This window comes from Spinacia oleracea, chromosome 4 (assembly GCF_020520425.1).
Source record: "Spinacia oleracea cultivar Varoflay chromosome 4, BTI_SOV_V1, whole genome shotgun sequence".
Lineage (NCBI taxonomy): Eukaryota > Viridiplantae > Streptophyta > Magnoliopsida > Caryophyllales > Amaranthaceae > Spinacia > Spinacia oleracea.
In genome coordinates, this window is record NC_079490.1 from 135598477 (window position 1) to 135624153 (window position 25677).

The following is a 25677-nucleotide window of genomic DNA, read 5'->3' on the forward strand; positions in this document are numbered from 1 at the left end:
GATAGGCCTTTATACTCTTTTACTTTTCTTCTATTGTTTGACAATTGACAGGATTGTAGACCTCCCTCCGTCCCAGCTCCCTTTGTAGACTAATTTTACAAAATCTCATACTCAATATTTGCACGATTGTAAACGTTCACCCCCTTCGTTTCACTATGATTGCTTAAAGAGCTACGAATTGAAGTATATATATTTCACTTCTTTTGAGTCGATTCATGGACAAACATGTGAAATTGTTTTCTCTTTCTCACCCCTCCCAGAAGAAGAATAACCGAAACACAAAAATGAGATCAGACCAAACCATAAAAGCAAAATTCAGAAAATAAATCCTTAATTGGACGGAGGAAATTGTAGGTAATGACCAATAATATGTCGTATTACAAAGGTTTTACACTCCAAGTTCAAACTCAACAACTTCCTTTCTTGATTTTCTATTTTTCATGTAAGTCGTCGCTTTTCAAGTACAGTAGTTTTGACAATGTTGAGGAGAAAAGTTCTACGTTCTACGCTAACATGGCTCACTCATATTTGATATTTGTATTAAAGAAAATTATGAAAACTTAATTTTAGTAACCATTTCAACAGAAAATAATGCAGCTCTTTTGACCTAATAAAAAAGAATTAATCACGAATTTTCTAAAACACCCTATAAGTGGTCATGGTTCTCTTTTCCATCTCTACTACAGAGTATGGGGTACTACAATTGAATCGGGGTTTACCGTGATCCCTATTTCCAAAATTGACATCTTTTTCCGAATATTTCAAAACAGTACGGTGTATTATAGCTAACAGAATCTACTTAGTGTAAAGCTTGAAATGGTACATTACCTATACGAAGGTGCTCTTTGTTTACATCCCACATAAAAATATAGAATAGGAAAATTGGTAAACAAGAAGCCAAATTATAGATAAAAAAAGAAAAAGAAATCCTTTGCTCTTCTCCGCTGACCTGGTTATGCTATATATCCCCTAAAAAGTCTTAAATTCCTGTAATATAACCTATATATGTCACTAATTTCTAATCAAAGTTACTCCAATCCTTAACATTTGCAAACCTACTCAACTAACTCAAGAAAAGAATCCGACATATCAGAGGCCATATAACAAAGCCGTATTGGAAGGAGAAGGAAAACTTAATGATGTAGGCCGAAAACATGCCTCTTGCTCAACATGAATGGAAAGAATAAAGAGAAGTAGAGAGTACCATCTGCAAAAGAAGGATACTTATGGACTCAGGAATCTTGCTGAGCGAGAAATTTCAGAAGATTCCAACTCCTCTGCATGTGCAATGGCAAGGGGGCTACCAAGTTTATGGTCTCCAACTTAGAGAAGTCATATTCCATATCAGGGGAAACATGCTTAAGAGCGACAGATATGTTGGGCAAATTCATCTGTTTACAGTGCAGATGTAAGTGGGGTTGCTTCTCGGAGATGCTTCCACACTCTAAATTCAGGCCAAGTGGGTCCGCTTTTGCTTCAACAAATTTCTCATCAGGAATTGATGGTAAAGGTTCCCATCTCCGGTGAGCTTGCCAACCATATTTGTAGTCTCCTACAATAGGTGTACCGAGTACCTCTGCACAATGCACTCGGAGCTGCATTTTACATGACATTGCCATTTCCATCAACAAAATCCATTAAAAGAAAGGCCAGGATTCATCAACAAAAATGTCTCTCGGAGTTTACCTGGTGTTTCCTTCCAGTGACCGGGGATAGTTCTAACCATGTATACCCTGGAAAATTATCAAGACAATAGCTCTACTTCAGTGAACCATATTTCCAAATTCTTCTCTTTGATCAGATATCAGGAACAAATATTGTTCAGAATGGAACCTTTGTGCTAACTGGTCATACATCATAATATAATTTTGTAATAAACAATATACCAAAGAGTGAAGGATACCATAAGAAGAAGACTCGATGACCCTATACTCTGTCACAGCCTGCTGAGATGAGGAAGCATTGTCTGCAACTGTAATTCGCTCTGACTTCCCATCATCTACCAACACCTAAACCATACAAGCAGAACAAGTGAATTCATGAACCATGTTTATGTTTCTTAAACTAGCACTAAAATTATACAAAGTGAGCCACCAACGTGGATGGCGTGAGTATTAGTAAAGAAGAGCATTATTAGGGTAATGTATCCTTTTTTTTTTAAGCAATGACAGAGAAGAATTGATCATCTAATTCCAGTTCAAAAACAATGCTTAGACAAGTTCACAAACTTTGGACAGTTAGAAACGGCAAAATGTATGTTTGTTCCATTTTCATCCTGCTTAATAGGCAGGTATACTCCATTGTGACAGGATTAAAAGCAAGCAATTAACAATATCGTAATATTATTATATTTACAATGGTGACTCCACCAAAATAAGAATAGAACATGTTACAATAGGAAAGTGTGTGGTACTTGTGTATTTATCCCACCTATTTCATGCCCTGCTCCCTAACACAACTTCCGTGTGTGTAACCAAAGAAAATTATTAACATAGGAGGTCTAAACTAAGATTGCTGTATGGGAAACAATACAATTGAGAGTTATGAAGAAATGGTTTACAAACTAAGATTGCTGTGTGGGAAACAATACAATTGAGAGTTACGAAGAAATGGTTTACATTTGGTTGCGAGACCATCTTAAAATGAGTTATACACAAATGGGACCTGATTCCACATCACATAGAGCAGTCATAAAGACTTTCTACAGGACGTGTTCGCCTCATAATCACAACTTATAACCTATTCAATAAGCCTTATCCATTCCATCTCGAGGTACAATATAATATCTGGTTCTAAAGGTCAGTGGGACTCTAGTGACAAGAGAACCTCTAGAATGTCCAAAATTTGATGCCGAGAAGATCGGATGGATGTGAGTGGTAACTTATGAAATACTCCTTAGAAGCAACTACTTACTTGGGCATGGTGTAAAATCCAGCAAAGCTAATATGGAGAAATAAGAGCGATTCTTAACTCAAAATAAATGTGTGGAAAAGTTAATAGGACGGTTTTAATAGGAAGAAAATGTAAACAATATTGAAAGAAATTTTGTTGAGCATTTGACAACAAGGGGGGGGGGGGGGGGGGGGGGGGGAGTAGATAGATGAATAAAGATTGACTGTCTCTTCAAAATCTCAACAATATTAAAAAAAAATACAAAATTCAAAACCTTTTCCTGAATAATTACCTTTTACTTGGCTGAAATCTAGACCACATTTCATCATAAGAACATAAAAGGAAGTACCACCTTCCACTATTGTAGAGTATAACATCAAGATTCTTCTAGTTGAAGAACAACAGGTATACCCACTAGCATTTATTTTCACCGTTGCAATTGCTAAAGTTGTTGTATAGCTCTGTCACATGTATCATTACTCTAACAACAATGCCTACGAGTTTTGCAGAGCCTAGCATCATTTTAAGTCCCAGGCTACCCATATGGATTGGTCAATCCTAGAGCTTTCTTGAAAGACAGGGAAATTTTCCTCCATATTTGTCAACACTTCCCGACATTTGGAAAGGACGACAGATCTCAGTTCAATCTAGCATCATAAATTGAAACCAGGGCCATCAAACTATCCCTAAGGACTTACTGACCAATTTTACCAACACCCAACAGTACGCAAAATCATGAATATCCGCTGCCAAAAAAGGTTCTCTCAAAATTGCTTTATATCTAATGTCCTATACAGAAAATGGTCAGTATGCGTCTCAAGGGACAGTTACAGGTTATTTAGAATCTGTAAGACTTTCCTCCAATTCCTGTCATGATCTTCAGATCGAAATGGGTTCACACGCGTGCTTTATGGGCTATTGCCTTTGCAGAATTAAAATCTTGCATTTGGTGTCCCATAGAAACATGGTGGCTATTGAACAACAGTACAACATACAAAGGTCCCCCCTGCCCTGATTCACGTAAACTATTCCAATGAACTTCGAAATGGTCTCACGGAGCATGAGTAACATACAGCCATCAAATGGGGCTCGGTTGCAGCAATTTGGTGTTTCATCATCTTATTAGAATGACCAATATGTAACCTAATTCCTAGATGATCCAAGAAGGGTAATTTGGAGAAGAAAGACTTCTCTCTGAGTTCCATATCTGAAAAATGAACGCTGATTAAGTCAAAATGCCCCTCTCCAGGACTTGATTAGGCCTTGCACATAGGCTCAGATTCATATCTTGTAGCTTTTGACATGATATCCATCTATTCAGTCTAGTATCATCTGTGTTCTGAATACCAATTAAGACTTATGAATTTTTCTTGAAGTCCGAAATGAGTCTCTCAACTATGATTTATTACTTTTCCCAAAGGTAATAAATCCTGATCAAGTATCATGCGAGATACTCGGTTACTGGAAGGCCACAGCAAGATTAAACCTCATAAAAGTAAGTTTAATATCTCAAAATTTGCAACGGCAATGTAATCCTCACGTGACTGTGGAAGGAGCATGGTGTAAAAACTCGCCCGAGTTAACTCGTATCGCCCGAGTTAACTAGGTTTTGGAGGCCGGCGATACGAGATATGCCGAGTTGTAAAGGTGTTTTTGAAAACGGCGAGATCTCGGCCGGTTCAACCGATCCGAACGAATTTTGTCCGCATTAAACGTTATTAACCTCACATCTACTCGGTTTTCAGCCGAATTTCCCATGTTCTCGACAAAAAGAAAGGGAAAAGGGAAAAAAATGGAGAAACTCCACTAAAATAGAGTGGAGAACTCCATTTTCAGATCTAGAAACAAGAGAGGAGAGAGAAGGTAGACAAACAAATTCATTTAATTATGTCACGTGTATGGTTTAGGGGAGGGGGACTAGGGTAGGTAGTGAGTGAGGCTGACATGGGGCTTCTTTTTCAAATTTCCAATTCCTACGCGACAACCGCGACACGGTTCGCGACTGACGCATCATTTCCGTTACCGAGACTCCGCGACCGATCCCGCGACTGTGAACGATACCGCTTTTTTTATCTATGGGAAGGAGTCACTCAAAGAGTCTGGAACAATTCCCTTCAGTTTCTGCAAAACCCCTCCAATAGTGTCCAAAGATGTCTCCCATATTCACTTAGATATTGATTACCAATGAGCCTCACAAGAATCTCATCAGACTGAATTACAACCTTCGAAAGGTTGGCGAAGCCACAACCATTTAGGTGTGTTTATGAGTTGGATGGCCAATAAATACCCTCGTCTAGTGATTGGAAGTTGAAGAGACTTTCCTCCAAATCTTGTAAAGTACTACTGTACTAGATATTTTACCACTATCCTGGATAAGACTTGTGACTTTTGCTCAGGAAATTAAGTCCTAGGTCTAGAATCCTATATGGACTAATTAGCCGTTCAGCCATTACACAATGCTAAGCTTCCTTCTGATTCTCATTAACCTATTTCCTGGCCTTAAGAGGCCTTATAAGTGTGAGTATTACAGTATTTTAAAGTTTTTAAGTATAGATTATTAGGCATTTTGACTTTGGTGTCAATTATATCCGATGGCAAATATGGACCCTTAAGCAACAAGGAAATACTATTTGAGAGCCTACCCCCAACAGCTGTAATTTTCTGATGAGTTCAAAAATGTATCTTTTGTCATGAATGGTGTCTTGCAAAGGGTAGTAGATCTTTGATCCAGTTCTATACACTAAACAGGACAAAGTTTTTATCAACCTTCACAACAAGTATTTTTCCGGATTGTCATGCTTCTTAGAGAAAAAAATACGAAGTTATGAATAATAAGGATAACAAATACTCGAATTGTATGCAAATAAATAGGTAAATTGCAATTTTTTGGGGAAACTAATCAATATTCCAAGTACTTGTTTGATACTTTAAAATCAGATATTTGATTTTAGGTGAGATGCTCCTAGAAATTACTCCAAAGCATCGCCGTAAGGTAAGATAATAAATTGAAGAGAAGGTGACACTTCGGCAACACTTAGGCTGAGTACAACCAATAAGAATAAACTAGTGTCAAGAATTTATGGGTTGAGAGTTCAAAAATAATAAAGAAAAAAGAGTTCAAATACAAGATCAATAGTTGATGTAAGAGATTAATGACAAGAGCAAGCACCTTTGCTAGGGGTACTGAAATCAACCCCTTGACATGTTTGGGAACCCCAAAGACAAGTGCCAAGTATCTCTTCTGTAGGATTCTCTTCCCCCAGTCAACCTCCTTCTGAGAATCAAATTTCATTAGTTTTTCTTAATCACGGTTAATCTCATAGCAATAAGGGTAACACACATAAAAAATCAAAAAGAACACCTCAATTTAAATTTTTAATGTGATGCCTGTCAAGAAAAGGCTACTGACTTTGAAAGATACGACAACTCACATCTTTTGTTATACCAATAGTTTTCTCCCGGAAAACAGAGTGAAGGATTGCTGTGCTTGTTTGTGTTCTTCCCATCACCAAGATTCCGCTACTATCTCTATCGAGTCTGTGCACCTTAGAAGAAACATGAAACTTTCAGCAACAAGCTTATTTACACATGAAAACAAGACAATTAATAGATGATTCAACTTTGTTGTGACTTCTGCTACAACTAATACATGATTCCGCTACAAATATAGAATCAGTGTCTGCTTCTATCCAACCTTACACATAATTCCAAGATGAACTTCAAATACAATTCACAATGTCATCATGAATTCAGGAGTCATACCATTCTCAGTAGGTTCATTTTTTCTCTTAATATATACTACTTCAAACTAATACAACTTAAATAGAGATCTTACAAAATGATCCAATTTCTTTCATTAATAACAATACATTCTAAGTCAATCCTTCCCTGAAAGCTACTTTTTACATAACATCCTTGTAGAAGTGGGGCATTTAAATTGGAACCGAGGAAGTCCCAATGTGAATAAAATGCAAGCCCACTTAAAAGATAATACTTTACTAAACCAATAATAGCTCTCCTGGCAAAACTTTCGCTGGATAAACAATATTAAAAATTGTGTCCATAAAAGACAGAGGAGGAAGGGAGACGATAATTTAAGGAGAGAAAAAGAAAGTGATATAAGTTCCCTAGTTACACCTTGCAACTAGTCACAAATCTAACACGGTACGTAGTAGTTAATAAGTGATTAAGTTCCATGACTTCGATCTCGACTGGCAGTTCACAGTTAACAACAAATACTAGATTCCACTAAGTTCTAGACTTCTACTCCTATTCTTCTAGCTAACCATGAACAATAGCAAGCAGCAATTTAGGCATTACTATTACCTCATCATTTCTAACCACTAACCAATGCGGGGTAAATTAAGGGCGTTTTGATGTACACACCTTGCCCCCGCACTTTGTACAGAGGTAGTATCTATATTTCTGACAGAATAGGAAAGGAAATGACAGGCCTACTAATTGAAAATGAGATATTTAAATTCTTTCATTATTATCTAACTCTAAAGCTGTGAAATTCCCTATTTCAACGCTGTTGGAAATGGGAAGAAGCAAGCACCAGTAATAACTGCAGAATTACAAAATAGGTCATCTCACTTCTAAATTTTATCTCACAGTGTTCTCTCCCATTCTAATCTTCCAAATGTAAATGCAATAAAGGAGTCCAAGTAGTATACTAGTATGATCTCCGCTGATGAAGCACAAACTTTGACATTCAGCAGAAAATCTGTAGTAACTACGTTTGGTACTGTAGGCACGGAAAATTTATTAATGTGCCACGTTGGATATTATTCGGGTCAAAGGTCAAAATATTGACTCAGTATATATTTGACGGTCCATTAAATTGAATTAATTTGGATGAACAAAATATAATTTAGCCCATTTTAAGTATAAACCGTTTATTTGTGGTTAAAACCCAATAAAGTGGGTCAAAACTGTTGTAAATGGGTCATGACAACCAAGTCCAGACAAATAGAGTATTTTACCTCATTTTCCGGAGAGGAGAAACAGACAGCAAAACATAAAAAACTCTCAAATACTTTCCCTGCAAGTCAAGTCACAACTCTCTCCCTAGAAGAAGAACATCAAGCATCAAAATTGACGTGCAGTTCCATTCTAGAAGATCAAGCCAGAGACCCTTATTCGAGAAGAGCAAATTGGGTCGTGAACAACATCAAATCATTCATAAAAGAAGAACAAGCAACAAAACTGACGTGTCGTTCTATTCTACATCAATATCCTTGAACGAGATCAAGCCAGAAGACCATAGAAAAAAACGCGGATGCGGTCGCGTTCGCGGTAACGGTCGCGTTGTCGCGGAAACCGCTTGTAACGGAAGAATAGAACGGATCGCGGCTAACGCGGTGTGAATTTTTTGAAAAAAACCACGTTAGCATGTCTAAGCCTTATTATTACATTTTTAGTCTAAAAAGTATTATATCAAGACAATATAACCAAATATATCCTAATATGAGTGACTATTATATTCTGTGAACAAATAAGCGCTAGAAATATCATGTTTCATAAAATACATAACTAATTACAAAAATATTTTTGGTCAATTTATGTAAAAGAACGGTGTAACGGAGAAAAAAACGTCTAACGCGGCAAGTCACCGTTACGTAACGGACGTCGCGGGGAGAAAGACGTGATTTTTGTCAAACCGTAACGTAACGGGTTTTCGCGTAACGGAAAATCCAAAATAGGTTACAGAACGGCCGTTACGTAACGGAACGGCCGAGTTTTAATTCCATGCAGAAGACCCTCATTCAAGTACAAATCAAACTAGTTCGTGAACCAAATCAAATCATTGCGTGAGTCTAAGTCAAATTCAAAGTGGAGATCGAATCAGAGGAGAAAATATTAGAGATTGTACCAAATACAGAAAATCAATAACATTATATTTTGTTCACATATTTTGATTCTCTTATTTTGCACACTTGAAATTTGTGTTTACAAGTACATTGTTGCTAGGATGCTTGGACTCGGGTACGGGTCTAAGGGTCGGACCCGAACTTTTTAATAATTAAGGACTTGGGGACACGTTTTAGAAGTGTCCAAAATTCAGATACGGACTCGGGGACACAACAACTATTAAAAAAATATTAATTTACTTATTACTTCAATATTTATAATACGTGTATAAATAAATATTAATACGTATTTTTGTAAGATTATAAAAGAATTTTAAAAGTAAAAATGTTTTGAAAGTTGAAACCAGTAAAATATTAATACACGTGATCTCTATTCCCAAAAGAAAATGGGGTTAGAAGTCAAAAAGAATCTCAAAAGTTAATAAAAATAAATAAATAAAACAGTTCGCAACCCCATTATCCCATGTTATTATTATTTTAATTCACTTTTAAATAGGAGATAGTGGCTGACAGTTGTCCACACCTGCTTCCTTATTTAAAAAAAAAACTAAAGCTATCGACTTCCATGGAGTCTGTCTGCAAAACATCCAAGAGCATCACCCAGCCGGCGAATATCCTAGTGAGCTCGCATTTCTCAGGCGGCCAAAAGCCCTAAGGTCTCGGTCTCCATATCCCTGATTCGAGGCTTCTATTTTCGGATCTAGGTTTACAAAACCCTAAAAGACGAGTCCATTTTCCCCATGGCGAGTCCGGTCCGGATTCCGTGTCCGTACCCGCGTCGCGTCGTGTCGTGTCGACACCGGTACGGAGGGGTGGTGGGGCGAGTCCGAGCATCCTAGCATTGTTGACCTACTCTAGAGATGCACACAATTCTACAACCTAGACTTCTAACTTCCAAGTCCTTAACATTGACAACCCATTTGGTAGCTGGTAATAAATGGAGTTAATGAAAATTAATTTATATGTAAATAAAATCAATTTTCATTTCCATGGTCAAGTTGTCTATTGTCCATAAATTTCCATTACCATCCATTAACATTTGGGGTTGGTATTGGGTGGGAATGAAACTTTATGAAGAAAACCACAAGTTTTGGATGAGATTTCATTATCACGGACATTGTGATGATATTGTCCTTGCCAAACCACACTTACATTCATTCTCATTCCCACTGGTTATTACCGCTCCAAAACAGGTCGTGAATTTGTTGTGAATAGCTAAGTTGTAACCTCTCAGAAAACGCGTGATTTTTGAAGTTACTGTAAGATAATGTTTTCCGTGATTTCTATTGATTGTGAACCATCAATATATACAAACTAATATTGTAACTGATAGCATAATCTTAGGCTAATTTAGGGGACTAATTAGCTGTACACAAGGGATATCACTTGCTATAATTAGATTATTTGCTAATATTTACATTTGACTATTTCATAGTCTATCACACCCCCGCAGTCAAAGCGGGAGGTTATCGTACGCTTAGATTGTCCCTGGAATCATCAAAAAAGTACGCGAGTGAAAATATCTGCAATCTGGTAACGGGACGGGACACGAAGAACACGAACTTCTCCACGTGCGACTTTTTCAAGCACGAAGTGAATATCCATTTCTATATGTTTAGTGCGTTGGTGTTGAACTGGATTTCCGAAAAGATAAATAGCACTTACATTGTCGCAATAAACTAATGTAGCTTTCTAGATAGGACAACCGGAGTTCCAATAGTAGGTTTCGGAGCCAACATGATTCGGATACTACATTAGCAACGCCTCTATATTCAGCTTCAGCACTTGATTTAGATAGAGTAGGTTGGCGTTTAGACGACCAGGAAAGTAAGTTATCACCAAGAAACGCACAATAACCGGAGGTGGATCGTCGAGTATCTGGGCATCCACCCCAATCTGCATCTGTATAGGAGACAAGAGAAGCAATGGTAGACTTATACAGATGGAGACCTAAATCAATGGTACCTTGAATATAGCGCACAATGCGCTTGAGAGCATTCATGTGCTCGACTTTTGGGTCGTGCATGTGGAGGCACACCTGTTGAAAAGCATAAGAGATGTCTGACCGTGTGATGGTGAGACATTGTAATGCGCCGGCTAGGGTACGGAAATGAGATTGATCATCATAAGAGTTCCCACCCGAGGAGCCAAGCTTGGCTTTTGTGTCAACTAGAGTGTGGTTGGGTTTGCACTTACTCACGCTCAATTATATCTGCTGCATAGTTTTTCTGAGAAAGGAACATGCCACCTGGAGGGTGACACCGATACCAAAAAACAGCTCAAATGACCCAAGTCCTTCATTGCAAATTCTGCCCTGAGCAAGGATATGAATGATAATGTGAGAGCATCTGAAGAAGCTGTAAGAATTATATCATCAACATAGAGGAGAATATAAGCCATATCAATACCATGACAATAAATAAAGAGAGAGCGATCGGAGCGACTGTGAGAGAAACCAATGGTGTGAACAAATTCAGCAAATCGTTGGTACCATGCCCGTGGGGCTTGTTTAAGTCCATACAACGACTTTTTCAAGAGACAAACATAATCTGGATGAGTTGGATCCTTGAATCTCATTGGTTGATGCATATAAACTGTCTCTTGAAGATTGCCATGAAGAAAAGCATTTTTCACATCCAACTGATGAATGGGCCAAGAATGTGATAATGCAATGCTTAAGACAGCCGAATTGTAGCCGGTTTGACAACCGGACTAAATGTCTCGTCACAATCAATGTCAACCTGTTGAGACCTGCCATCACCTACAAGACGGGCTTTGTGCCTCTCAAAAGAACCGTCAGATTTCTTTTTATGTCTAAAAATCCACATAGAACAAATGAGATTAACATTATGAGGACGGGGAACCAACTCCCACGCTTATTTTTAATAAGAGCATCATATTCATCAACCATGGCAGCCTTCCAATTCGGATCATTTAAAGCACTTATGGGATTTCGCGGAATATGCGAAATAGAAGTGGTGGAAGTGCTCAAATTAAATGGGATTTTGGGCTTGTGAATCCAATGTTGGCTTCTAGACTTCTAGTGGTCATACGGGTGGGCCGCTGAATTGGTTGGGCTAAGGGGGTGGGTGGTCCAATAGCATGGGGAGTCATAGGCTGGGTTGGGAATGGAGGAGGGGTGTTGAGTGGCAGTGGGCCTTGCATTGTGGGCTGGACTGACGAGGAGAAGCCAAGAGCAGGCTGGCCAGGCGAGGAAGTTGTAGTGGACTGGGCTTGCTAGGCAGCAAGGGTGTTGGGCTGAGTTGCAGCCTCAGCGTGGGTTGGGCCTGGATTTGGGGAAGTCAAGTATTGTATGAGGTAGGGTGATAATTCGTTGTCCAAAAATTCATATTTGGAGTATGAATTTTGGAGAATGGAAATTGTTCCTCATCAAATATGGCGTGCCTTTGAGATTATTATTTTCTTGCTTGACAAGTCATAACATTTATACTCCCTACAATTGGATAGATACCCCAAAAAGAAACAAGGTGTGGAACGTGCTTGTAACTTATTAATAGTTGTGGACGGAAAGAGAGGATAGCACAAACACCCAAAAACCCGTAGATGAGAATAGGAAAGGGTCTTTTGATAGAGGATTTGAGTTGGAGATTTGAAGCCCAAGAGTTTGGTGGGGAGAATATTTAGAAAATAGGTAGCCATTTGAAGAGCATGATGCCAAAATGTGGGAGGCATGGAGGCGTGGGCAAGCATTGTACGCACCATGTTGTTAATGAATTTAATTTTTCGTTCCGCGCTACCATTTTGAGGGGAGGTATGTGGACCTGAAAAACGAAAATTCAAACCATTAGTCGTGCAAAAGGATTGAAAAGGTCCATTATCAAATTCCCGCCCATTATCACATTGAATGTTTTTGATATCTCTTTCGAATTGAGTTCGTATGAATGCCTTAAATGATAGGAAAATTGAGTAAACTTGGGACTTGGCGGAGATAGGAAAAGTCCACAAATAATTACTATAATTATCCAAGAAAAAACATAATAACGATGCCCATTAGAACTCAAAACGGGAGATGTCCACAAATCACTGTGAGTTATATCAAATGGCATAGCAGTAAAAGACATAGAGTGATGAAATGGCAGATTAATGTGTTTTCCCAAAGGACAAGAATGACATAATGAAGTTCGAGTTTTATCACATTTAATCAAATCATTGTTCCGAAGAGAACTGGCATTGCCCGGATGCTCGAGTCGAGAATGCCATAAATTTTGAGAAGCAGCTAAGAAGGTGGATGGTGGTGTGGCTTTGTGGATGGCAGTAAGTGGATATAGTTCCCCGACGCTCTCACGTCTCATGAGACGGCTCCCCGTCCGTAAATTCGTCCGTAAATTCTTCACAGAAAACCCAAGAGGATCAAACTCAACAGAAACATTATTATCATTAGCCAATTTACGAACAAAAATAAGGTTTTTGATGAGTTTAGATAAGGTTTTTGATGAGTTTAGGTGCATGTAATACATTTTTGAGATGCAAAGGGGGGTTAGGAGGGGTGAGGGAAGTATGATCATAGCCACGAATTGGAATAGTGCTACCATTTCCAACAACAATACCAGTATTTTTGCTCAAATTAAAATAAGACGTGAGAATAACTGGATTTGCGGTCATGTGATAGGTATCCATATACCAATTATAATCCGGTTGGTGAAGAGAAAGAGTGTGCATCGCGGCTTCAATATTGGTTGGTGCATAACCATAAAATGGGGGCGCCTGCATTGCATAAGTCTGATGAGGCCTTGGAGGTGGGCCTAGCACCCTCGGACCAGAATTGGGCCTTGGAGGTCGTTGAGCCCCCTGCGCCCAAGCAGATGTTGGATACGGGCAAGGGGACAACGCCCATGGCTGGTACTCCAAGCCTGGTCAGGCGGGGTAGGGCCACTGTGCCGCGGTGGGTGTGGCTGGATGGACCACCGCACGTTGGTGGTTGCTGGTCTGACCACCGTCGCGGCCGGCTGGTCGGCCACGGTTGTTGTTGTTGGTATTATTTCCTTTGCCACGATTATAATTATTCTTCCTGCCACGATTATTATTAATATTATTATGATGAGAATTACGACCATTGGAATTAGAATTACCTCCATGATTGTGAGTTGGAGATTGTGACGACTGACGAGGATCATCATCCATGAGAAGAACGGTCGTGGACCCGGCGTCGCGAGCCCGTTCTTTGGCAGTGGTGTCCTGTAGCTTTAACCGAGAACAACTCTCCGTGAAGGAAGGCAGAGTTTTCTTCTTCTGTATATTGGTGACAAAATAGGAATAGGCTTTAGACAGTCCCGCAAGAGTGCGTAGCACCAGGAGACCCAACGTTGGCCAATTGGTCCGCAAGACACTTTAGGCGATTGTAGTAGACAACCACCGAGGAGAACTCCACCATCTTTGTGTTAGTCAATTTGGTTTCAAGGAAAGCAGCTCTATAATTCTGGTTGTCCTGAAAAATCTGATGAACACGTTTCCGGGCATTTTCAGCAAGATTATCAAGAACGAGGATGGTGGAGAGAATGTCCGGAGAGACGGTGGCGTAAATCCATTGGAGGAAAACAACATCTAGTCGTTTCCATAAGGTGGCAAGTCAGCAGCTTTGGCAGCGACGGAGGCGGCAAGCTCTTTTTCATCCGTAGGAGGGATGATGTGATCAAGGAGGGATGATGTGATCAAGGACAGAGTGCATGTACCTTAAAAAGTGTTGCCCATTCGTGATATTGGCCGGTTTCTAGGTCAAGTGTGATAGTGATGAGAGACTTGACATTAGTAACAGCAAGGGCAGAATGGAACCCAGCTTTCTCGGCCATGAGGGAGGTATCACGAAGAAAGAAGAAGAGGAGGGAGGGAGGGAGGAGACGGCTAGGGTAGAGGTTTAGAGGAAGGTAACCAAAACTGATACCATGTAAGATAATGTTTTCCGTGATTTCTATTGATTGTGTAATCATCAATATATACAAACTAATATTGTAACTGACAGATACAAACTAATATTGTAACTGACAGATACAAACTAATATTGTAACTGACAGCATAATCTTAGGTTAATTTAGGGGACTAATTAGCTGCACACAAGGGATATTATACACTTGCTATAATTAGATTATTTGCTAATACTTGCATTTGACTATTTCATAGTCTATCGGTTACATTTGATTTTTTTCACCAGAGACTATATTACTAGAAGCCTGGAGCACACTGTGCTTCCTATGGCAGCACTTAAGGTACTATGTAATTATTTAAATCCACAGTAAGAACAACAAAAGAATTTCATGAATAACTCACCAGCCTGGGAGGTTCCATAACGTCATATCTGAGACTTGTAGCAGCCAGTTCATCTAAACTCTTTTTGATCCCAAGGCCACCCTGAAGAATGTTGAACCCAGTAAGAATGAAGCAAGGATGCTCAGTTTCTTACATTCCAAAGCAGAAATTACAAAGATGTACATGGTATACCTGCCCATTACCTGTACTGGCAGTTTCGGGGGTTTATTGATGGCAATAATGGCAGAATCCTGATTTGACAACGTAATAAGAGTCGTTATCTAAGTGAAACACAAAATACAACAACCAAAATTCAAATTCAACTCCCACCTTATACAACTCAAGGCTGCGAATGAAATTCATTTCTGCTTCGCTGCACTCATACTTCGGCTGCTTCTTGACAGGTGATGATCCTTGTACAGATATAGGAAGAAAGATACGCTCTCCTTTATTCATCGAGTCCTTAGCTCCCACCTTCCAAAAAATATTGAAACTGATCCTCAGAATAAAATTGCGATGGGCACTTAACAACAATAATCATTGAAGGCACATACAATTATACAAAATACATGAGCTATCTCATTAAAGTTACCCTTTTTAGCCTGAATTCTTGGGCATCACCGCTGCTGTACACGTCTCCTTCTAAACATTCTCTTCTAACCTGCCACAGCCTCAAACAGTGAATATTTTTGAAGCAATAATATTCCCAATAATACCCCCTCACACACACTTGCTCTTGTTCTTATTTTTAAGGTGATCATGGAGTATTCCCTATGCCTAAAACAAATTTCGAATACTCCCTCTATCCCGAAATAATCGTCACATAGTTCAAAGACTTATAGCTGCTCACAATTAGGGACATTACATAATTTCCTTAAAACATCCAAAGCATTACTATATGTCTATATGGAGCATAACATATCATTTTCCCGCACTATCAAAAGAGTCAATTTGCTTGATTGTTCCAATAACATTGCACAAATTTTGCTTTTATATTAAATTCAATAAGCAAGAGAATAATGGATACCTCACACAGTCACATAAATCAAACATTATTGGAAACATTAATCAACTTTTTGTGAGCAAAAATGCTTTAATTTACAATTAATTCATACTCCGTATTTTTTAAAGATTGAAAAACAAACCTGTCTAAGACGAAAGAGTTTCTGGACAAGTGATTGAGGGAGATGAGGACAGCAACGAATAACCCATTTCAGAGCAGACGTCGTCGTTTTAATGGACTCATTCGCTTCTTCGATATCCCGGCGGCTTAGTCTTCTACCAAGCGAGTCAGTGTTAACGGTTGAGGTAAACGGCGGTAAAGTTACCCACTTTCCTTTGCCTCTCCCACCACTATCGTTCTTCTCCGTTAACTCATGAGTTTCCTCTTTAACGGCGGCAGAGGCGAAATGGTAGCGTGGTTGTTTGAACAAATTTTCGGTTTTTGTGGCGGCGGAGGCTGCTGAAGAACGGAGAATTTGCCGGAGAAAGGAAGGTCCTGCCATTCCCTGTTTCTCAAGTGCGGTGGGGTTTAGTAAATGAGTCAAACTCTTACGAGTCTTACAGTCGTATTTTTGAAGAAATTCCAAACCTACTCAACTTTCCATAATACATAAAAAATAACTAATGTTTCAATACACTAGGATCGAACGCGCACTAAATGCTCACCGTAAAAAATAATGAATTTTTGTCTCTAAAATCAAGCACGATAAAACAAAGAAAATATGTACTTTTTGCTCGGTTGATGTTATCGCCAATGAGCTGATCCTATTGTATTACAGATGATGCAGACTTATTTACCATGCAAATAGCTTGTTTAACATGCAGAATATCTCAACACAAATAACAAACAGGGTAACAAAGACCAAAAGCACGCCACCGTCGATCCAACACTAAATTATGAGAAAGAGTGTCAGAGGACATTGACGACAAAAGACAATGAAGAAACAAGTCTAAACAAAAGACACGGCAATTGCCAATAGAAAAGAAGTCTGCATAAAACTCGTAGCTATGATAATATGTTTCAACAAAAGCTGTAACTGTTCAAGCCTTTGCGTTCTTGACACCAGTTGGGTCATTCTTGACACTCTTGATGACACCAACATCAACGTTCTGTCTCATGTCCCTCACTGCAAAACAACTGAGGGGTTAGTACCGGGAGAAAGTCTTCACCACCATAAGCTTGGTGGGAATCATCTTCACCATACCATTACCATATCATGTTTTTGTCAGCTAGGCCTGTGGGACATTATGCCTTATCACCACAATCCATGCCAGCTACTCCCGCTTCTTCAATATAATGTTGCTAAAGCCTAACAAACAACCTCACAGATCGAAACACATGGGAATAGAACGGTACATAAGACCGTCGATTCATCATTAAAAAACATAACTATATAGTGAAATGTGTAATTAATTTGATTAGAAAATATAACTATTTGATTAGAAATTAAATATACCTATTTAATTAATTAATTGTAGAGTATAACTATTTGATCACAATGTGTAACTAGTTTATTAGAAAATATAACTATTTATCAAGAAGTTGGTTTTATACACAAGATCGTCATATACTTCGTATAAGTTTTTGTATAATCGGTATCCCAAACTGTTTATTTTTGGAATGACAGTTTTCGTCCTGTAATCCTAACAGAATAGTGTGTCATAGAGGCATAGAGCAACCAGTTCATATGTCCTTCATCTTTGGCCAGGCTAAACATACCAACTGTCTTAAGAATGTCTATTCAGATAACGTTACTGTTACTGCATAACTGCAACAAGAAGTTAGCGCCTTTGAGAAAATTTCCAACTGGCCACAATATAAAAGCGATTAACATATTTTCTTTTGTGTTGCTTGAAATTGAAACAACAACCTATAGACAAGGGATTATAAAACATTAAACTAAAGCAATCAGATCATAAAAGCATAATCAATGTTTAATTAACACTTAAATGAATATTTAAGATGTCATTTACCTTAGAAATCTGCGAAATAATCCTGACAAATTTTGCAGCATTTCTTCTGAAAACAGCAGATCTGAAATCTCTCAATACCCGAGCTGAGAACTCAAAGCCCGAAAGCCTCCTCTGTTGCCTCCACTTATCTCCATCAACCACAAATATTCCTTCCCCAAATAGATCAATAAGTATATCTTTAATATACTTGCCTTTCACATACTTGTCAAAACTTGTTTTCGGAATGTGTTCTATGTTTCTGACATCAGTTGTGTAAAATTCACTCTGGTCAGGCGCTAACAGCCGTAAGGTTGGATGTTTTCTAGCAGTTTCATTTTGTTAATCATACAGTTTATTGAAGTAGAACAGTTGGTGAAAGACTGTTCCCTTTACTGGTGGATATAGTTTGGACTGCCAACAGACTTAACGGAGAATATTTTGATGAATACAGCAAGAACAAATACAATATCAGCCAAAGTGCAGACACTATGAAGGCATAAATGGCTGAAGACAAATCCATCATCTTTTATCAAGATCAAATAATCCATGATTGTCATTGATAATAAGATGGAAGTTTATCTCCTGTTTCAGATTTAAAAGTTTTTAATTAGTCATAGATCCCAACAACTGTGAGCAATATAAGGCTAAATCACAGCCATCAAGTATATAAAAATAGTACTTCTATGACTAACAAATATCTAAGGAAAACTTGGTATATAATAATCATTTCAAAGTAGCAGGTAAAAGAGATTTCTACCAGTAAATGAAATGTATAATCATTCCTACTAATCACCCATAAACGAAATGATTTCTTAATAAAAAATCTTATCTGGTTTTTGGCCAAATTCTCTCTTCCCCCTGTTCCCTAAAATGATATCTGCACATATCACCCATAAACGAAAAATTAGCACAACTAATAAGAAAGTTTCGCATTTTATTGACAACAGTGGCTACAATGCTTTTGCTGATTAAAGAGTTGAAATTAACTTGGAAAAAGACCATGCAAAAAGTCATTGGAATTTTCTCTCTTCTCCCGTAAGAAAACCAAACTCATTTCAGCATATAAGTGACTGAACAAAACGTTGCAGTAAAAATTTCATACCTTTCTAAATCATAACTGTCAATAGCGGGATGGACAAGGAATGTCATCAATCTAAAACCAGTTTGCAATTCGAATTTCACTATTATTACAAAACTTTTATACTGAACTGTAAGTTTATGCCGAAAGTTTAAAAATGGATGAGAAAATGTTGTTGTACCTTTGTATTTTTATCTTTGCAGGTACAACATCCTGTGAGAAGTGTGCACGTATCCATCTTCTTATAACTGCTAAATATTACTCCAGAGTTCGCAACTGGTTCCATTTAGGGTAGATGGAGGCATAAGCAACACATGAGCAATTTCCCAAGCACTTATCTTCGCAGTCAACCACACCCAAAATGTGGTTCCTTTTATCATACTTAAAACCTTCGGATAACACATAACCCCGGCTACTGTCAAACCAGCTTTCGTTCTTGTATTCTGGCAACTTGTGCTTCACGCATTCAGGATGGTACTGCACTCAACAACACTGGTCAAAGAATACTGTAATGCGTTTGAGTACTGTGATCTACCTGATGTGGGATTTTCATAATGAAGTATTGCACCTTTCTATTTTCAGCAAGACTCCCCGGTCTTCAGCTGTCACTATTTCAACATTTTTTTGATTTCTAGCTTTCATGTACTCAACCCTTTAAGCACCTCATTTGTCTAGGAAGAATCACATACTTGTTGAACACCACCCCTTTAAGCAACCGGGAATCTTCTAGTTGGCCTTCAAGCACTTCTCAACTTTAATGTACATTTTAATATGCACCTGTAGAATCCCTTGTCAGAGGTCCACACCAACCAAGATTAATATTGCTAGTACAAAGGGACAAAATATACTAACAAAAAAACAGGTAAAGAATGAAGGAGGATGCACCTGACAGAAGGAAGAATCTGGAGTAAGCAACTGATTAGATGGCCTGCACAAACAACCTTTGTGTGCTCTGTAGGCCTCCTTCCAAACATTTCAGTAATGAAGTTCAGCAGAGTCTATGTCCAGTGAAGAAAATAGTGGCTAGGATACCAGCATATTTTTTTTGAGGGAAAGACCAGGCCATTTTATTAATTTGTAAGATCAAGTTCCGCCAAAGACAAGATCCCTTGGGGGAAAGAGCTTAAGAATACATGTTGACCCCATCAATGGGTGGCAATCTAGCCACTAAATGGGCCACGGTATTTCCGGATTTACGTACATGAGAGCAAGAGAAAGAAACAAAACTTTCACTTAGACTACAAAAATTTTCAATGATTAGATCAAAAGGTGTTCTACCAATTCTTTTTCCACACACATCCATCACTATTTTTCTCGCATCACACTCCAGCTCCACTTCACTAAACTACATCCTTTGCGCCACAACAAGCCCAAACCTTGCAGCCATTGCTTCTGCCAGCTCCACCGTCCATCAGGCTTTGTATATCCTCACACCAACAACAACAACCTCCCCTTCAAAATTCTGAATTACAACCCCCAAACCCCCAAACCCACCATACCCCCCTCCATAATTATTGCATCAACATTCACCTTCCACTTACCCCTAGCAGGAGCATGCCAGCAAGACCTCGAGCCCCCCACCTGCCCCTTTGTCTTTATGAACACAACACAATCGTATTCCTTAAGTCATTAACAAGTTTCAAAAATCCCACAATTCCTTGTTGCAGGCCGCTCTAGGGTTCATTAAACACCACCTAATTTCTAAAATCCCACACAGCCCACACTACTATCATACAAGCTAGCAGCTCATCTTTATTAATTTTTTGAGGCAAGCCAAGAGAAGAGTGATATATGCGTTTTATATAGAGTTTTTACCCCCGTCCCTTAGTACTTTTATGTATCAAACGTGCTCTTAGGAGCCGTTTCTAGTACTAATGTGTGCTATTGAGTGTGCCTTGAGTTTCAGGTTTGATTATGAGAAATTGGTCGTTTTAGACCCGTTTCATTGTTGATCAAGGCCACTAGATGAGTCCGAGAAGTTCGGGACTTCCATCGTCGACTTTCGGGAGCCTTAGATGCTTATGGTTGAGCCCCGGGAGTTAGACTTGGCGATACGGGCGAGATACATTGAAGATTGCAAATCGCCCTGGAAGCTGAGGGCGAAATGCAACCATCGGGCGGAAGTATAAGCAAGCCAAGTTCATCAACGCGCGCCCGATCGGGCGCAGCTCGCCCGATCCGGATCGGGCGGTCAATCTGGAGGCTTTATGGAGATTTCGCATTTTTGGCCCGATCGGGCCGACTATCGAGTGATTCGCCCGATCGGGCGAAGCGTCGCCCGATCGGGCGACGCCAACCTCCAGCAGTTTTTCGCGTTTTTAATTCCGTTTTTAGGCCTTATTTTGGCAAAACTATATAAGCAAACTTGTTTTATTTTTTTAGGATCATCTTATTTTCCAGCACTAAAACCTTAGTTTATTTTTTCTAAGTTTTATTTCCTCTCTACATTAATTCAAACACTTAGTTCGATTGATATAAAAACACAAGCTTTCAATTTCCATTGTTGGAGAATTAGGTATTGTTTCTTACTTTAATTTATTCTATTGCTTTGATCATGTTTTCCATTATGTTAATCGCTTTGTTATTAGTTATCATGAGTGAGTAGTTTAATTTCTAGGGTTTAGGGGATCCATGAATGCATGATTGGGATTATATGTGGACTTGATTATTTGATTGATTGATTATAATTTCTATAGCTTATTATTATTGCTCGTCAATTCTGTTCGGTCGGACTATTTTGATTTGAGTTTGATTAACCTTAGATTATGCGCCGAGAGGTATAAATCTGATGTTTTTGGTCTGTGGCTATTAGATAGGAATTATTTCTAGTACGTAGCGAGAGCCCGCTAGTTGTTCTATTCTAAGGAATTCATAAGATGAGAGATGCATGTTTTCCTAGTTATGATTGTTAATTAATTGTTATTGTCCGTTGTCCAATCCCGGTCTGCATTTGTGGTGAACCGCTGCCCTAGATTCCCTTAATATTGTTATATTCCAGTTTGATTATTTGCCTTAGCTTAATATACAAACCAATCCATTTCTTTGTTACCAGTAGTCTAGATTAGTTAATTAATAGTAGAAAGAACATTGTTTCCCTGTGGATACGATCCCTGCTTCCCTTGCTATATTTTTAGTTGGTGAACGTTAGGTTTATCTTTGATAGGAGTGCGATTGAGCCTGTCAAATTTTGGCGCCGTTGCCGGGGAAACGGTTTTATTTTCCGTTATTAATTGTTTTTCTAGATTATTGTTTGTCACTTCTCAAGGGACTCTCGTTCCTTGAGACCGGATCTCACGACTGTTTTCTAGTTCTTGCTTGTTTATGCCCAGGACTGTCCCTACCAGCGATCTGACTTCGTTCGATCCTGAACCTGAACGGACCTTTCGTAGACGGCGTAGATTCGTTGAACAGTTGAGAGACTATTCTGACTCTGAATCCGACCATCTGATTAGCAATCTATTCCATACAGATTCAGAGATGGGTGACCAAGCACCACCACCCCCACTTGTGCCAAGGCTTACAGACTATTCTAAACCAAGTCTGTCTATGCTTCCCAAGGCAATCATGCCTTCCATTGCGGTCGAGAATTTCAAGATTGAACCCCAACTGATAAACATGATCGAGAGACACCAATTCGGTGGGGAAAAGGGTGAAGATCCCAATCTCCACATTCAGTCTTTCATTCAGTATTGTGCCACCATTAAGCAGAAGAATTTAACACCGGAGCAGACTATGGAGATACTCTTTCCATTTTCATTGAGTGGGAAGGCCAAGCTATGGATTAACAGTCTCAACCGCGTAGCTATGAAAATCACCGATTGGAATTCTTTGGCCCTTGCATTCTATGTTAAATATTTCCCACCTGAGAAGACAACTCGTCTGAGGGGTCAGATATTAGGTATCTCTCAACAAGTAGATGAGAGTTTGTTCGAATTTTGGGAGAGATTCAAGGACTTGCAAAGAGAGTGCCCACACCATGGTTTGGATGACTGGTTCCTGGTTCAGCAGTTTTACAATGGTCTGGGTAATGAGTCTAGGTGTCTTTTGGATTCAGCTGCTAGTGGAAGATTTATGCAACTGGAGGTGCCTAGAGCTTTGGAGGTGATTGAGGAGATGGCCATCCATAGTGCCCAATATGGGAATCCTAGAGGTTTTGCCGACCGAGGTGTTAAGCATGAGATGAATTCTATTGAACAACTTACTGCTCAGCTAACTGCCCTACATCACAAGCTCGACAATATACAGATCGCATCTTCCCAATCCACCCAACATGCTAGTGTCGCTGCAATGAGTGCCCAATCTGCTAATGTCTGTAATAGTTGTGGGATGCAAGGCCATTATGCACAGGTATGTCGGAGCTCCATCGAACAATGCAATGCATTCCAGTCCTACAAGCAGAACAATCCGTATTCCAACTCATACAATGAGGGGTATAAAAACAACCCCCTATTATCATATAGGAGTACTAATGTTCAGAACCCCCACCAGATTCAACACCCTCCACCACCACAACAACCCTACCAACCGCGGAGTAACTACAACTCGCAACCTAGTGGATCACCTGGCTTACCACCACAACCTCAACCCACACAACCTGATCCCATGCTTGTAGAGATGAGGAATATGATGTTGGAATTGCAGAAATCTCTAAGCGAAAAGGATGCCAAAATCGATGCCCTCACTGCTCATAACAAGATCATGGATAAACAGTTGGCACAAATGGCTACCGCTCTTGCAGAGAGACCCAAAGGTCAACTCCCTTCACATCCTGTGACCAGAGAGTCTGTAAATGCTGTCACTCTGCGGAGTGGATATGAGTATGATGGGCCACCTATGACTATAGAGGAAGGGGTTGAAGTATCTGTTAGTGGTGCTGTGCCAAGAGAAAGTGAGAAGGTGGTCAAGGATAAGGAAGCTGACACAGAGGTTGAGAAGAAAGTTGAGATACAAGTTCCACCTATCAAACTTCCCTTCCCTCATCGTCAGCTAAAAAACAAGCTAGACAAGCAGTTTGGTAAGTTCTTAGAAGTGGTAAAGAATCTGCAGGTAACAGTTCCTTTCACTGAATTAATTACTCAAGTACCTGCATATGCTAAATACATGAAAGACATCTTGACTAGGAAGAGAGCATTTAGTGAGGTGGAGACTGTTGCATTTACTGAGGAGTGTAGTGTCTTACTACAAAATAAGTCTCCACCCAAGTTGAAGGACCCCGGGAGTTTCTCTATCCCGTGTAATATTGGCAACCTTTTTATTGACAAAGCCTTATGTGATTTAGGTGCCAGTGTTAGTGTCATGCCCCTGTCTGTATGTACTAAGTTGAACATGGGTGATTTAAAAGTTACCAACATAACTCTGCAAATGGCCGATAGATCTGTAAAATACCCCCTAGGTGTCTTAGAAGATGTGCCTGTTAGAGTAGGTAAATTCTTTATTCCTGTTGATTTTGTTGTTTTAGACATGGAAGAGGATAGGCAAATTCCTATTATTTTAGGTCGGCCTTTCCTACACACTGCGGGGGCAATCATAGATGTCAAGAATGGCAAGCTGACCTTAAATGTGGGGGATGATAAGGTTACTTTCAATTTAACCCATGTTGCTAAGAACCCTATGGTAGAGGAGTCATGTTTTGGAGTCAATGTTTCTAATGAATATTTTAATACCGAATTGACTCATACTAACTCTAATAACTCCTCGGAAAAAGCACATGTTTCAAATTGTCTTGCAGGTGGAGGTGATCAGAGTATGCACTCTTCGGCATGGGTTCGAAAGAAGGGACGGATTGATGATGCCACGACCCAAAGGGCCGAAAGTTCTATAAACGGTGGACATCGTATTCGTGATCGGGGTCGTGATCTGTCACTTCCCGCACCACACAGCTCATCCAAGGTAATCGATGTGACACCAGATGGCACCATCTTTGGTGCCCCCATTCGATGAGCTGTCGTGGCTCTCATCCCTTTCATGTCCATTGTCTGCGCATAAACGGAGATACTGTAATGGGGACATTACATCAATCTCATAGGGGATGAGTATTTCATTATCCATTTATTGCCTTAGTAGTATAAGTTTGATTGTTGATTCTAATTTTTGTGTGTTTAGTTAGTATTTCCATACCTAAGTGTGTTTAAGTATTGTTTTTTTGGTGTTAGTGAGGCGAGAAGAGGGAATTACGCTATTTGGGTGTTTAATAATGTGCAGGCCTAAAGCTCCAAGTTCGAGAAAGTGAAATTACGCACAAGGCCAAGCACGCTGCAAACCGCCCGATCCGTATCGGGCGAGGTGCGCCCGATCGGGCGCGCACGGATGAGTTTCTTGCAGTTTATTTCCGCCCGATCGGGCGCAGCATGCCCGATCGGGCGGTCCAGCGAGTGGAATGCTCGATCGGGCGAAATAATTTTGCCCGATCGGGCGGTTGATGAAATTTTCGAGGAAAAGTCAAGGATGATTCTGGGCAGGAAAAAGTCAAGAAAATGAGCTTTCGCAAATCGCCCGATTCGGATCGGGCGAGGTGCGCCCGATCGGGCGCGCACGCATGTAAAGAAAAGGATCGCATCCCGCCCGATCGGGCGGAAAGTCGCCCGATCGGGCGAGACGCGGTTTCAGCGATAAACTCAC

General features: G+C 39.6%; 1 protein-coding gene and 1 non-coding gene across 3 annotated transcripts; both read right to left on the minus strand.

Moving 5' to 3' along the window:
* Positions 1–799: 799 nt before the first annotated feature.
* LOC110792129 (RNA pseudouridine synthase 4, mitochondrial) lies at positions 800–20485 on the minus strand. 2 transcript variants are annotated; one of them, XM_021996939.2, is made up of 13 exons: positions 19945–20485; positions 19241–19836; positions 18003–18858; positions 16172–16534; positions 15619–15687; positions 15357–15500; positions 15230–15277; positions 15048–15128; positions 6324–6437; positions 6062–6166; positions 1904–2009; positions 1687–1733; positions 800–1595 (listed from the first exon to the last, which is right to left on the minus strand). In XM_021996939.2, exons 4-13 carry the CDS (start codon positions 16529–16531, stop codon positions 1233–1235), a joined length of 1437 nt encoding a protein of 478 aa, XP_021852631.1. In that variant the 5' UTR covers positions 16532–16534; positions 18003–18858; positions 19241–19836; positions 19945–20485; the 3' UTR covers positions 800–1232. The 2 variants fall into 2 exon arrangements, with proteins under 2 accessions (XP_021852631.1, XP_021852630.1); XM_021996938.2 differs by lacking the exons at positions 18003–18858; positions 19241–19836; positions 19945–20485 and having other exon boundaries at positions 16172–17979.
* Positions 20486–22935: 2450 nt separating this feature from the next.
* LOC130460269 (small nucleolar RNA R71) lies at positions 22936–23042 on the minus strand. The gene has a single exon (XR_008920194.1). It is a non-coding gene; the product is annotated as a small nucleolar RNA R71 (small nucleolar RNA).
* Positions 23043–25677: the final 2635 nt, after the last annotated feature.

What these genes read in the sequence shown, in the direction of transcription:
- LOC110792129 (XM_021996939.2), bottom strand. Translation starts at nt 16,531, where the DNA reads ATGGCAGGACCTTCCTTTCTCCGGCAAATTCTCCGTTCTTCAGCAGCC. An exon ending in AAGAATTCAGGCTAAAAAGG is followed by an intron (nt 15,501 to 15,618) that starts GTAACTTTAATG and finishes ATTTTTTGGAAG; the next exon opens with GTGGGAGCTAAGGACTCGAT. An exon ending in CCCCGAAACTGCCAGTACAG is followed by an intron (nt 15,129 to 15,229) that starts GTAATGGGCAGG and finishes AACATTCTTCAG; the next exon opens with GGTGGCCTTGGGATCAAAAA.